This window comes from Arachis ipaensis, chromosome B5 (genome assembly GCF_059453495.1).
Source record: "Arachis ipaensis isolate K30076 ecotype BB chromosome B5, ASM5945349v1, whole genome shotgun sequence".
NCBI classification, from domain to species: Eukaryota; Viridiplantae; Streptophyta; class Magnoliopsida; order Fabales; family Fabaceae; genus Arachis; species Arachis ipaensis.
This window is the reverse complement of record NC_142440.1, coordinates 31,885,662-31,901,411: the sequence shown is the minus strand read 5'-3', so window position 1 is coordinate 31,901,411 and position 15,750 is coordinate 31,885,662. Positions and strand designations below refer to the sequence as shown.

The window sequence follows — 15,750 nt, the reverse complement described above, 5'->3', positions numbered from 1 at the left end:
TGTTTGGTTCAAAGTTTGAAAAGCTATTTTTAAACAAGTTTGATTCCAGGGAATCAAAATCCCATCATTTCAATTCCCACCTTCCCCTTGAGTATATTTGATTCCCATGGGAATGGAATCTTTGTAACAAAGTAATACTTGAACCACACACACCCTTTATGTATTTTTATTTTCCTACCATTTATTCAATTATAAACTTTAACAGAAAATTTGTTCAAAACTAATGTCTCGAATTATCTTATTAGGTAATAACCCAACACCATATCGATCAAGGTCTCCAACTACTAATCCACACTCTGTAGATAAAAAAGAACAATGTGCCAATATTAATAGTATTAGTAATTCGGGTATCACACGTGGAGCATATGATAGCCCATGTCATCAGACAAGTCAACAACAACTTCAACAAACATCAAACAATATCGACCAGTTACAAAGCCAGCGTATGTTAATATACTTTTATTACTTAAAGACTAAACATTTAATTTTTTAATTGGTCTATTAAAAACAATCTTTGGTATATGCTATATAGTTATTATAGATTCATTAGAGCACACAAATCGAATTAGATTGGCCTTTAGTGATGAGATTAACCTTTCATTTGCCTGGAGAGCAAAATATCATCGTTAAAGACGATGATGATCTTGAGAAAATCGTGGAAGTAGAAGAAGAAAAATGTACGATGTTCTTAGCATGGATGGAGGCCAATAAAAAATTTGAATCAGGTCAAATTTTGACATATACTGAGTTTCCAAATCAATTTGTTTATGATAGAGAAGCAAGGGAACGACATCCACGCAAAAGAGGGTATTATATCGGGAGGTTAAACTATGTTCCATCGGGTACATGTGATATTTATTATATGAGAATTTTGTTAGCTGTTCAGAGAGATTGCACAACATATGAGTCTATTAGGACAGTTAATAGAATTACATATTCTAGCTTCTAAGATGCTTGCTATTCCATGGGACTATTGTGCGATGATAGGGAATTCATTACAGCTATTAATGAGGTAGCTGAACTTGCATCTGGTCATCAATTGAGAAAATTATTTGCGATGCTACTGATATCTAATAGCATTAGCAACCCAGAGCGTGTTTGGAATGCAACTTGGACATTATTAGCTGATGGAATACTATATGAGAGGAGATATTAATAGTTTTATATTGGAATTACTTATTAAATATTTCATAAAACCACCATGTGCTTTTGCTAGGACTAACATGACTGATGACGAATTGAAAAACCTCTGCCTTATTGAGATTGAGAAGATACTCAACAGCAATGTGAGATCTTTAAGAGACTATCAATCAATGCCATGTCCTGAGATGTCTGATGTTCGCCTTTTTCAGAATAAACTAATAGAGGAGGAGTTAGCATATGACACAAATGAGTTGACTCATACAAACTTATATACGGAACAAAAGATGACTCATGAGCAAAGATTAGTATTCGATGAGATACTCAATGCTGTTATTACAGACTTTGGTGGTTTTTACTTCCTTTATGGGCACGGTGGGTGTGGTAAGACATTTATTTGCAATGGAATTTCTTCTACTATTTGTTCTAGAGGAAAGATTGTTTTAAATATCGCATCCAGTAGAATTGTGTCTTTACTCCTACCTGGTGGCAGAACGGCTCATTCTAGACTTTCAATACCCATTACAATTACTGATAAATCTACTTGCAATATCAAGCATGGCAGTTTAAAGGTGGAGTTGCTCATCAAAAGTAGCTTAATAATTTGAGATGAAGCTCCAATACTCAATAAAATGTGCTTTGAAACACTTGATCGGACGCTCAGAGATCTTATGTCAGTTACCAATCAACATAAGACACATCAACCATTTGGTGGTAAGGTTGTTGTTCTAGGAGGTTATTTCAGACAGATACTTTCGATGATTCTGAAAGGGATAGTAGACATGATACATTGACATCAGCTATTAACTCATCCCATCTGTGGTCGTTTTGTAAGGTTCTGAAACTGCATACGAACATGAGGCTTCTAATGTCTTCTTCAGATTAAGATGAAGGTGAAATGAAGAGATTTGCTAATTGGATACTTGATGTTGGAAATGGAAATATTGGTTCTGTTATTGGTGACGAATCAGAAATTGAAATTCCAGATGATCTATTGATTACAACTACTGATGACCCTCTCTTTCATTTGGTAGACTTTGCATATCCAAATTTGTTGCAAAACATGTCAGATTACAAGTATTTTCAGAGTAAGGCAATTCTTGCCCCCACACTTGAGAGTGTCGAGAAGGTAAACGATTTTGTCTTGACAATCTTTCCAGGGATGGAAAAGGAGTATTTGAGTTCTGACACAACATGTCAAGCTGATGAGAATGAAGATGTACAGCAAGAGTGGTTCACACCAGAGTTCCTAAATGACATCAAATGTTCGGGACTACCCAATCACAAGTTGACTTTGAAGGCAGGAGTCGCTGTAATGCTACTGCGAAACATAGACCAGACTTCAGGTTTATGCAACGGGACAAGATTAATAGTTAACGAACTTGGCAGCAACGTAATTGGAGCGACGGTAGTGACCGGTAGAAATATTGGAGATAAAGTGTACATTTCAAGAATGAACTTGATCCCTTCAAATTCAAGGTTGCCATTTAAGTTTCAACAGAGACAATTTCCATTAACAGTATGCTTTGCAATGACCATTAACAAAAGTCAGGGTCAATCATTATCACATGTAGGACTTTACTTGCCAAGGTCAGTGTTCACCCATGGACAACTTTATGTTACTTTGTCAAGAGTTAAGAGTCGCAGTGGCCTCAGGGTTATAATTCTAGACGAAGAAGGCAATCCAAAGTCATCAACAACAAATGTCGTGTTCAAAAAAGTTTTTAATAATATTTAGGTAAGAATAATATTATTTTTATTTTAATAGCATGTTATGATTTACACTTTTGTACAAATATTTACTATAAATATAACAAATTTATCTATAACTCTATTTTCAGATTTGAGATGAAATGTGTAACAAGGAGCACAACATCATATGCCAATTGCTTTTCTAATGAAGTTAGTAAGATACTAGGTTGTCGATAAATTTTTATTAGCCTTTTGATATAAAATTTAGTGTAAAATTGACATGCTATTATTACAGTTATATATGTTCTTATTTTTTTCATGTCTCCCTCCTTATGGTTCAAGAATATTATAGACTTTAAACTCTTCTATTTGCTTTTTACTTTGAATAAAGATAAAACAGCATATTCAGTACGTTTATTATATAATGACGATGATCGTGTTATACTAAACTAAAAAAAATTTATAATTATAAAATATTATTTTTAATTTAACATGTCAAATTTAAATATAAGTTCGTGCATCACACGGGTTTAATGCTAGTAGTAATACAAATGGGAAGCTCATGTGCTGATGTAGCACTCATACGTTGAGTCTGAGAGTTTATTTGCTTCAGTGTCGTCACTAGAAATTTTTAGAATTATATTTATAAATTATAAATTATTATTTGCTTAGGTTGTTATTTTCAAAATTTAAATTATTTGTTTAGGTTGTTTTACTTAGGTTGTTATTTTTTAAATTTTAAATTTTTTTATTTAGGTTGTTGTTTTTTAAATTTTAGATTGTTTTACTTAGGTTGTTATTTTTTAAATTTAACACTATTTTTTAAAAATTTGTTGATTTTTTAGCACTATTTTTTAAAATATTGTTGATTCTTTTAGAAAATTGTAGCTACATACGTCCTTTTATATATATTTACGTTAATTTAGAATTTAAAAAATTGTTAATATATTTATTTACTTTATCTGCAAGTTTAATTCAAATTTAAATTAAAGTCAATTAAATTTAAAAAATTTTAGTTATGAGTCAACTATAAAAATATAAGTTATGAGATATGTATAGCACCACAATTTAAAGTACATCAATCCCTTTCTTTACATGTATCAAAAATCTAAAATTTTTCTATTTATTTCAATGGCTGCTATTCACAAAATTGCAGAAATTAATCTTACAATTGACAATTTGTTTGTACGTATATGAGTGATACGGTTATGGCTGCTATTCATCTAGCTTTGTAAGATTTGAAGAACCTTGGGGTAACATCAGTGGAATTCCAAATGAGGCTGCATTCTTAAAAATTTATCAAGACAAAATTATTGAGTAGTTAAAAGAATTAGATACGGTAATTTTTTTTCTAAAAAAATTGAGAAAAAATAATTTAAATTCGTTGTACATAGATGATTTTTGTTTATTCATCTTATTTATTTAGGTATATCTTTTAGATTTAAAAACTCACCAAATTCAGGGGATTTAAATCATTAAGTTTTTTTTTTAGAATGATGTTTGTGTTGTCTTAAGTACCATAAGTCATATTATGGATACTCCAGACTGGTGGTACGACCAATGTGAATACATCAGATCCACTTATGCTTTTACAAAAATTTTCAAATATTCAAGTTGTGGCTATCTCATTTTATCCATAACTCTAAGGTTATTTATTTATTTTTTTAATTTAAAGTCTAATCACAATTGGATTAGATATTAAATAAGTTTATATTATACTTTTTTATGCTATTTTTTATGAAGCAGGTACCGAATAAAGCTTGGTGTCATTGATGACTCTGATTATGTAAGTTTTGTAGTCTTTGACAAGGAGGCAAAACAAGTTTTAGGAAAGAGCTGTGTAGAGATACTTGATCCACTCCTGTTGGTAAGTTCTAACCAATATTTATTTCTAAAAACATTAGTGAAGATATTTTTAATGGTAATTTTTATATTATTTAATATTAATATATTATATGATACCCTGCAGAAAGGAGATCTATCGGATACACCTACACTTTTGCTCAACCTAATTGATAAGATCTACCTCTTCATCGTTGAAGTTCAAATATCTGATAATCCACATTTTTCACCTTCTTATAAAGTTAAGAAGATAACTGATAATGTGGATCTCATAAATAAATTAAAAAAAACTCACCCTATTCAAATTGTGAGTACAGTTATAAATGTACTTTCTATTAAAAATTAATTTATTTTTTGCTTCCTTGGTAATTAGTAGTATCTAATTTATAAATAATAATTAATAATTTATTATAATTTTAGGATGTTGACTACATCGGTGGTTTGCTTCCAATTTCAAAGGCATCCTCAATTATTGAAGGGGAGGAAGTAGAAGGTCCTAATGTATTTGTTTAAAAAATGAATTTTTTGTTTATTTATTTTTTCAATGTTAGATCTTAATTTTATTCAAAAAAATATTATTGAGATAAAATCAAAGGTGAGAAGGAAGTCTTTAATTTAACGTAGTATTTTTCGCAGATTTTGTTGCTTGTATTCTCCAATGAAGTTGCGGACGATGATGAATCTGAAGTGTTGGAAAATGCTATTACACCAGCCAAGCAACTATCCTCGAAGTTGGAAGATTCGGAGGTGGAAGGAGATACCTCAACTTGCAAGAAGATCAAGATTGAGAATGAAAATTGAGAATTTGGATGCACATGTTTTGGAATCCCTTTTAGAGTCTATCTAATAGAATAATACCAAATATATGTTTGTTTTGGTAGAAACATTGTCTTTCTTGAATTGTTATTTTTCTTTTGGTTCTTTTCGATTTTTAAGTTTAGAATTTAGAATTTTTTTAGATATAAATTGAGGTTATTTGGTTATTATTTGTGGTTTTATTTTCAGTTCGATTCATACCGTTGATATTTTGTTAATTTCTGATTTAGTATATAATGTCATAAAATTATAAATTTCTCATATGAATTATTGTTGATATAATTAAGTTAGTTATTAATTTTTAATGTGTATTTATTTAAAAAAAATCTAATTCTAATTTTTAATTAAAGTATTATGTTTAAAATTTTAAATTTAAATTCAAATATATCTTTTTTTTTTGAATTTTTAAGTAAGCAATTGGGTTTGAGAATATTTTTAAAAAATTTATATAATTTATAAGCAAATATGCTAATTACAAAAAATTATATTAAAGTAAATAGAATTACCAATCTTATTAAAATGTGAGGTTATTTATACTATTTAAAAGAAAATTTTAATTTGACATTTCTCTATACTTAATTCTATTTCTAATATTGTTTCGACAAAATTGAATTAATTTAGTATTTTGAAAAAATTTAAATATTTTTTCTAAATTTACATAATTTATAAGGTTATTAATTTTCAGATTGTATTTAATTTTATTTATTTTTATCAACAAATAATAAGATTGATACTATTTATGATGAAACTAAAAAAATCATTTTTAAATTAACAAATTCCTATATTCCTAATGGACAACGAGCGTTTAATTAGGAAATTTTATTTAAATTTTTAAAATTTGTACTAGCTAATTAGGAAACTCTATTTAAAAATTTGAAATTTAAAATTCTAATACTAATTCCTAATTAAGTGATTTCTTAACCGTTTCGATTGTTAAATTTAAATTTTTTTACTTGTCACATTTACCAATCAACATAAGACACATCAACCATTTGGTGGTAAGGTTGTTGTATAGGAGGTGATTTCAGACAGATATTTTCGATGATTCCAAAAGGGAGTAGACATGATATATTGTCATCAGCTATTAACTCGTCCCATCTGTAGTTGTTTTGTAAGGTTCTGAAACAGCATACGAATATGAATTTTGGTAGACTTTGCATATCCAAATTTGTTACAAAATATGCCAGATTACTGTTATTTTGAGAGTAGCGCAATTCTTGCACCCACGCTTGAGAGTGTCGAGAAGGTAAACGATTTCGTCTTGAGTATTTTGGGAAGGTATAGGAGTATTTGAGTTCTGATGAGGATGAAGATGTACAATAAGAATGGTTCACACCAAAGTTCCTAAATGACATTAAATGTTTGGGAATACCCAATCACAAGTTGACTTTGAAGCCAGGAGTCACTGTAATGCTACTGCGAAACATAGACCAGACTTCGGGTTTATGCAACGGGACACGATTAATAGTTAACGAACTTGGCAACAACATAATTGGAGCGACGGTAGTGACCGGTAGAAATATTGGAGATAAAGTGTACATTCCAATAATGAACTTGATCCCTTTAGATTCAGGATTGCCATTTAAGTTCTAACGGAGACAATTTTCATTAACAGTATGCTTTGCAATGACCATTAACAAGAGTTAGGATCAATCATTATCACATGTAGGACTTTACTTGCCAAAATCAGTGTTTACCCATGGAAAACTTTATGTTGCTTTATCAAGAGTTAAGAGTCGCAGTGTCCACAGGGTTTTAATTCTGGATGAAGATGGCAATCCGAAGTCATCAACAACAAATGTCGTGTTCAAAGAAGTTTTTAATAATATTTAGGTAAGAATAATATTATTTTCATTTTAATAGCATGTTATGATTTACACTTTTGTACAAATATTTACTGTAGATATAACTAATTTATCTATAACTCTGTTTTCATATTTGAGATGAAATGTGTAACAGGGAGCACAACATCATATGCCAATTACTTTTCTAATGAAGTTAGTAAGATACTAGGTTGTCGATAAATTTTTATTAGCCTTCTGATATAAAATTTAGTATAAAATTGACATGTTATTATTACAGTTATATATGTTCTTATTTTTTATGTCTCCCTCCTTATGGTTCAAGAATATTATAGACTTCAGACTTTTCCATTTACATTTTACTTTGAAAAAAGATAAAACAGCATATTTAATACGTTTATTATATAATGACGATGATAGTGTTATACTAAACTTGAAAAATTTATGATTATAAAATATTATTTTTAATTTAACATGTCAAATTTAAATATAAGCCCATGCATCGCACGAGTTTAACACTAGTACTTTAACATATCTTGGCGGATTAGAACTTTTAAACTTTCTATTTTGGCGGGGCAGCTGAGTTTTTGGTGGCACAAGACAGGATGACCTTGCTTCTTTAATTTGGCACCCCTAGAATTAGGAGATTTTTTTTAAATAAATAAAATAAATATAATAATTACTAGAATAAATAATTTAAAAAATATTTACCGATTTGTATTTCTCTTTCATATCTCGTTTACACTGTAAACGAGATGAAATTGCATGTATCTCGTTTACACTGTAAATGAGATATGACACGTCAGCTCAAACGTGGCTACCTCATTTACAGAGTAAACGAGATAAGGCCGAATGACGCCTATAAGTATAAGTCGTTTACAGCCTGTTCCTGGACCCCATTTTGACTTAGTCAAACTATTTCTCCCCTCTTTTTACCATTTTCAACCATATTTGAGACCGATACGGTGAATGCACGCTAGGCGGGGAACGACGGGGACATCAACAGACTAAACGAGACGTCGCATTACGCCGGGGCGGCCGACTTCGAGGTTAGTTGCGTTCTGTTCGGTTAATCTAAGTATGTGGACATTATTAGGGTAGTCTCGTAGTGACAAGTACTGAGTAAAATGCTAATTAGGGTTTGGACTGTATGATGAATTTAGAACAATATTTGCTTGTGTAAGATTGGTATGACTTAATTAGGATTTGCTTACCGACATAAGTAATTTAGAGACATCTGTAGAGTAGAGACATGATAGTATGATCTTAAGTAGTAGTATTACTTTGTTTTTAAGTAGAGTACAAAAATTTATTATTATCTCTTTATAAGTTAAATTTTTTTTAAATTCCTCATACGCCTCGCCTTCTACTGCCCCGACGAGTCAGCCATACCCTTCCTCCACCGGACGCCATCGTTCCGTATCTGGCTGAGGCCGGATTCAGTGACACGGTGCCCCTCACGGACTTCACATTTGACAATTCCCTGATTTCGACACTCGTTGAGCGAAGGCGTCCGGAGACGCACACGTTTCATCTCCCGTGGGGTGAGGTCACTATCACCCTACAGGATGTGGCATACCACCTAGGCATACGCACACACGAGAACCCCGTTGGGGGTGCCTTCGTGACTTTGGTAGGTGGTACGGCACGGAGACGTGGGCCATGGTGGAGCAGCTGCTTGGTGCCAGGCCTCCGTTGGCAGCACAGTAGGCTGCATAGAGGAAGGAGTCGTTCACGCTGAAGCTAGTTTGGTTGCGTGATCGTGTCCGCTAGATGCCCCCGACCGACGATCCTGAGACCCTCCGACAGTATGCCCGATGCTATATTATGTTACTGATCGAAAGGTATCTGTTGACAGACAAGTCTAACAACCTGGTTCACGTACGGTGGCTACCGCTCCTCTGGGACTTTGCAGAGTGTAGGGCGTTAACTTGGGGCTCTGCTGTGCTGGCCTGGACTTACCAGTCACTCTGTCTGGCAGCACAGTGGGGCGTCACGAACATCACCGGTTGCACTCCGCTTTTGATGAGTTGGATTTATCAAAGGTTTCCTCAGTGGTGTCCACCAGATAGAGGAGTCTACCAGTATCCGCTAGCTACGAGGTAACCAAATATTACTTTTTCATTTTGCGTTAAACATAGTTGTTAATTCGTATGGTTTGTTACTTAATGAATCGTATATATCTCTATTACTATCAGGTTGGTTGGATTGCAGCAGCAGAGTAGGGATCAGCATCAGGCCAGGGTCCTGTACTGGAGGGTATCAATCGATCGGTTACGGTTCGATGAGGTTAGTCATGAAATTAAATATTTTATTATTTTAAATACTTGCTGTGTTGTAATACGGTATTTCTTCGATTGTTAGTCACATAGCGTATGGTAACTGACGTGGGACACATTTTTTTATTCAGTTTGCATGGAGTTAAGCACGGCCTTGATAGCCTGAGATCTGTCGGAGATAACCAGCAGGCCGTCTTGTGGGGTGATGTGGCATCTCAGATTAGTTAGAAAGAACGACCATGACTCGGTGCTCTCAGACTCCACAATGGCAAAAGTAATAGGCAGGATGTTGCTATTCCCATCTTGCGCCACCGCAATAAGCAACACACTACCGTACCTGTCATATAGATGCGTACCATCCACAGAGACAAATGGCTTGCAATGCTTGAAAGTCTCGACACATGACGGAAAAGACCAAAATACCTTGTCGAACATACTGCAGTCATGTACCAGGAGGTGTCCATCATATAACAGTTTGACGCGTAGGTCACAAATGGTACCAAGAAAATAGATCTGCAGTGCCTAAAGCAACTTCGGAACCTTATTGTACGACTCTTTTCAATCCCCATAGATTTGTGCAATTGCCTTCTGCTTGGCCATCCACACGTTTCTGTAGGATGGTTTGAAGTGATAGCTTACTTGGACCGCACCTTGCAAAATCGGAATGCTTACAGAGGGGTTGGACTAAATCAACGACAAGATGATCCTGCAGATCAGACTGCTGTCTAACTGACAATGGTCTTGAGACATGATGGGTGCTAGACAATTGTGCACTCCACCCACCCTCCGAACCTCCCTGAACACAACAATACAGGATTGCTTCAACCATGTCGTACACCTACTCAGTATATCGTATAGAAGTAATGAAAAGCACAAGTAAACTTAAGCTTACTAGTATCCGAGGTTCTGCCGAAGGGCCACACGGAGGCTCCATTGACACCCATTCTCAGCTTGACGGCACCGCACATGGTACTTTAACCGGTCCGATTCGATCACCCGGTACTCCGCACTCCTCCGAATACTGTAGTTCTTCACACCCTGAAGCACTGCCCCTCGGCTTCCAAACTTGTGGCCAACCCGAAACTCTACACCGCCGTCTAAGTTGTAATCCTCTTCACCCGTGTCAAGAAATAGAGTCCTCTCATGCATGGCGTCCAGATCCAGACTGTGATAGTGAGACGGAACTGCCGAAAGCACCGGTATTGGAAGAGGCGGAGGCAGGACTTGGCGGGCCACAGTCTGAATAGGTGTCTCCGAAACACACTCATCCTCATGCCCACTATTGGTCAAATCGCTGTCACCACTGTCCGCCACGTAATCCTCGTCCGACTCCTCCTCTTCCTCTTCTACCTCATCCACTGGAACGGCGACATGAATAGGCGGTGGTGCGAGGGGTCGGTCGTCTTACAAGTAGGTCGAGTGTACGGAAGGACCACCACCACTGTGTCCCATCGCAGAAAGCTCCATTACTTGCTCCACCATAATCCTCCCATGGATGTCGAACATCAGTCGGACATGCTCGTCCCCTAGAAGTCGGAATTGTCAAAACCGGAAGACTCCGTTACCCATGGGTGCCAGTAACCTATACACCACCCTTCCGATTTCCCTCGCTTCTGTACCACCGAACTTGCTCAATATCAAACTCCTCAAATTGGACAACGTCTCCACACGCTGAGTGCGAAACAATGTCGGATCCTCACACTCAAATGTCACCCCGTTGTCGCCGTTTCTCATACGACAGTTGGGATAAACAAACACAACTATGTATGGACTATTACTGGCCATTAATGCCTTGTATTTGTGAGAAATATGAGACACAGAAAGAATAGAAAAAATTTGTGAAGAATACAAAGGGTTACACATCCTTTTATAGCTTGTGGGATTCTACTCCATGTATTTCATTTATACTGTAAACGAGATATGAAAAGGAAACGCAAATCGGTAAATATTTTTAAATTATTTATTTCGGTAATTATTACTTTTATTTTATTTATTTAAATAAAAAAATTCTAGAATTAGGTGTCATGAATAAAGAATTTTCTAAAATAAAAAAATTAGTAAAATAAAAAAGTAAGAATTTATTGATCATTAATTTTATAATTTACATCATATGTGAGTTCTATTATTTTAATTTAACTCTGGTTATATTCTTTCTTTCTCATATAAAAGGGAATAACACTTGTCAAGTATCTAATAATAAAATAATTTCCTTCTCTATATATTTATTGTACAATTTAAATAAAGATATTAAACTAATAAGAACAACCACTACATTTTTTCTTAAAATGAAGAGTAAAATCGCACCCACAATCTCTGTCTATTTTATGAAAGGATTACCTACTTCATCACAATTAAAAATAACAATCTGGTTTCTAATGATCAACTTCATAGGGTAATTAGACATTTCTAATCTCTTAATAGTAGAATCCTACGTGGCATGTTAGCTGAAAATATGTCATTCGACCATTGAATTCGAACCAATAATACCATCATCAAACATTAACCTAAAACAAATAGCCCCTTCACTAAAACAACGTCATTACTTCTTATTCTTCCTCTTTATCTTGCAATTCTTACTTTTTCTTCTCCACCAGAAGAAACAAGAGAAACAAAAACAACTTTTTCACTTTTGGGTCCTTCTTAAACGTAGCTACAAATGCCTATAAGTGCGCCACCTACAAATGTCACGAGGCTTCGCGCCTAAAAAATAGTAACTCCCAAATGTCGGATCCTCGTAGATAAAGAAAGAGTCAATCTCATAGAACATTACTCTTGTCTCCATCTGAAGGGGGTGAAAAGGGGTAAGAACTTGGGGTTCTTAGTAAGGTCGAAGTTGTTATTTAAATTCATTATTTCTGTATAATTACTAGTCGATAGTGCTTGATCATAAGATACAAGAACAACAGATAACATAAAACACAGAGTAATAGTAAACAAATAGGAAATACAGGAAGTAAAAACAAGTAAACACACACAAATACAAAAAGTATAACAGGCAAATATGCGACAAACAAGTATGATGCATGTCTAGTCGTAATGTAGGTCATGAGTTCATGTGTCAGTTTCTACCCGCTCCCAGCGTAATTCAGCAGCTGGTTCGGGTAAGATTTTTCGAGAGCAAAACCAAATTAGGCACGTTGGCAATAACTCTGTAAGCAACTCTCTTACAGGAACAACTTTCTGGCTGAGTATTCACGTCATACCTCTGTAAGCGATCACACCTTACAAGAACAGCTTGTCAGGCTGAGTATGTCTAGAAAATCAACTCCAATCCATGGCGTCCCCATCCTTATATTCAATCCAAAGGCTGAAACAACATTCACCGGTTTCTATAAGCTGTAAAACTTGAGAAATTAGTAAATAATTAGTGAATAAATTAATTATTAATTCAAAAAAATTAGAAAATAAAATTTTATAGTTTAATGAGGTAGAGCTAATTAAAATAAGAATTTTGACACTAATTTTAAAGAATTTAGCCCAAAATTGAGCCGAACGGGCCAAATCAGTTGAACCGAGTCAAAATGGGCCCAGAGCCCAACCCAAGCCCACAATTAATAAGAGCTACAACTCTTCTTCCTCTCCAAGCCAAAGAAACACACTGAACTTCAAATCACAAACCTTTGGCTCCAATTTCAATTCCTCATAACTTTTTATCCGGAGCTCTGATTGACGGGTCGTCAGTAGCCACGCATTCATATCAAAATCCTCTATAAAACCCACTAAATAATTTGGTAAGACACTTGATTTTTCTCACTCAGATCTTCTCATCTCATTTTCAAAATTTATTGAGCTTTGGTGTTGAGAATTTGTTAAATTTTGGTATTTATGAGAAAATTAGCTTTGTGGATTTGCTGGGTTCTATCCCTAGCTTCCGTTGGTAAGGTGAAAAACCTCTAACCCTTGTGAAATTATTCATATAGAAAATGGGGTGTTGATTTAGTAATGTATATGTTATATTAGATTAATATATATGTTATGGAGGCAAATTAATGGAATTGGTGGTCAATTGGCGGTGTTAACAGCTTGAGATCGGACAATTGTTGATGAATTTCTATTTGAAAGAGGATTGGAGCTTTGGGTATTTGCGAAACAACGATAATTTGTGGTGTTCCGAGCATTAGGGAAGAATCAGCCAGGGTATGCTTCGGTTTCTCGTAACTAAAATATACTGTATTGTGAAAACGTAGGTTAATTGACCGTAAGATAAGATTTAAATTATTGATCATGTGAATGATTGAGATTAGTTAATATGTATGTTAGTTAGCAATTTTGATGTGGGGATTGATGCTATTATGAATGATGTGTTAAATCTTGTATATGAGGTTGAAAAATGATGATGAAGTATATTATGTTGAATTGAATGGGAATGGTTGAGTTGGTTGTTATTTGGCATGAGGGAGTTATATATATGTATGAGTTGTTGATATGAATTATGTTGTTGTTAGAAATAAATTATTGTGTGGGAGTGATTATATATGTAAAATTGGTGTGTTGAGGAGTGTTTGGACTTGGTTTGATATGGTTTGGTAAGTTTTAAAAAGGGTTGAAATTGAATTGTTGTAAAGATTGAGGTTTAGAAATCTTTGTGAATTTTTTTGGGAAAAGTTAAATTTTGACCGAGTTTCGGTAAGCCATAACTCGGCTTCCGAACCCTCGATTTTTCTAAAATTTATTTTAAATGAAAATTTGGTTTGTGAAGTATATGTCATTCGAAGAACTGGTGAAAAATGTTTTAAAACGACAAAGTTATGCGCGTCGAAAGTTTGATGTATAAAGCTGAAATTTTGCAGCATTCAAGATTTTTGCCAACTTTGCATAACTCGCGTACATGAGTCTCCCATGCGGCGCGGGCATTCAGTTCAGGTTGGCTATCCTGCGCTCGTGCGAGGTTGCGTTCGTATGCGAATAAGCGAATCATAAGTTCAAGAGAAAAATTCTCACCTTGCCAAAACTAGTACGGTTGAAAAGAGAAGAAAGAAAAGAACACTTTAATCGGTTTTAAAATCTTCATTGAAGTTTTTATTTAAATGACCAAGCCTCAAAAGTTTGCTGAATATGGAGGTTTTACTTTTCTCTCTTTCATATTCCCTCTCCGTATTATTACATGCGTAAAAAGAAAGAAAGTGAAAGTTACTCTTGAAGGCTAATCACAAATAACGGATGCAAACAAGAGGTGACAATGTTAGAGGGAGGGGCTGAATGCCTAGGTGATTATTCACCTATGCTAATTATTAAAATATCTTTAAGGAGATGATTACTAAAACTATATATATTAGATCACAGTAATTATATTCCTAGAATAAATAAATGAGCTACTAGTATAAATGACACTAATAACGTGATTATCTCTAATTCAACTATAGCGGGTAAAATAATAATATAATAATATTATATTATTATTTTTGTTCTCTCAGGATTCAAATCCAGCTCGTCAAAATGAGTGAACCACGAAAATCAAAACTCCAAATTCCTAACCGTAGTGACTCGAAAATGAAATCATCGCTAGTTAGTAACTAGTGATGTGGCGATGTGCCTGCTTTAACTAGTCCATTACAGGCAACACCAATAATTTTCTTTCTTTTCTTATCCTTGATAAAACTAACAAGAATACTTTTCTCTTTCAGGAGCAATTGGCCCTTCACATCATTGGAACTAATGGTCTAGAAGATCATATCCTTACAAGAGCAAGATTCTTCCACAATACGGTATTGATGCTGAGGGAGATGCAAGCATTGAAACAGCTAAATACAAGGAGTGAAAAATTGCATGATCATTACTTAATGACATGGTTACTCACTTCCATGGTTTCGTCTTTCAAGAACAAGATGCTAGATTGTAAGGTCGCTTAGGAAGTTTGGGAGAAGTTTTCAAAATTTAGATTACTCAACTCAAGGCACAACTCATCTGATCTATAAAAAAAAAAGTGGCTCCACTACTCAAATATCTTACCAATATTCAAAAGATTGTAGATGCATTATCCTTAATTAGTTATATTCTCTCTAATGACGATCACATTAAAGCAATTTCACAAGGATTGAGAGGAATATGCATTGTTTCTCTCATCTATGATGGGAAAAGCTGAGAGCATCACTTTGGCTGAGGTTGAGTCACTTCTTCCTATATATGAACACATGATAGAGCGCTTCAAGAAAACTGAACAATATTTGATTAAGTCAAAC

General features: G+C 34.3%; 2 protein-coding genes and 1 pseudogene across 2 annotated transcripts; all 3 read left to right on the top strand.

The window, feature by feature from the left end:
• The first annotated feature begins 1,223 nt into the window (after positions 1–1,223).
• Positions 1,224–1,748, top strand: LOC148563766 (uncharacterized). Its single transcript, XM_088486937.1, has one exon. It carries the CDS (start codon positions 1,224–1,226, stop codon positions 1,746–1,748), a length of 525 nt encoding a protein of 174 aa, XP_088343063.1.
• Positions 1,749–1,781: 33 nt separating this feature from the next.
• LOC107640464 (uncharacterized) lies at positions 1,782–2,878 on the top strand (annotated as a pseudogene).
• Positions 2,879–4,363: 1,485 nt separating this feature from the next.
• Positions 4,364–5,475, top strand: LOC107640465 (uncharacterized). Its single transcript, XM_088486936.1, has 5 exons — positions 4,364–4,479; positions 4,579–4,699; positions 4,802–4,981; positions 5,095–5,175; positions 5,311–5,475. The coding sequence occupies exons 1-5, from the start codon at positions 4,364–4,366 to the stop codon at positions 5,473–5,475; spliced, it is 663 nt and encodes a 220-aa protein (XP_088343062.1).
• Positions 5,476–15,750: the final 10,275 nt, after the last annotated feature.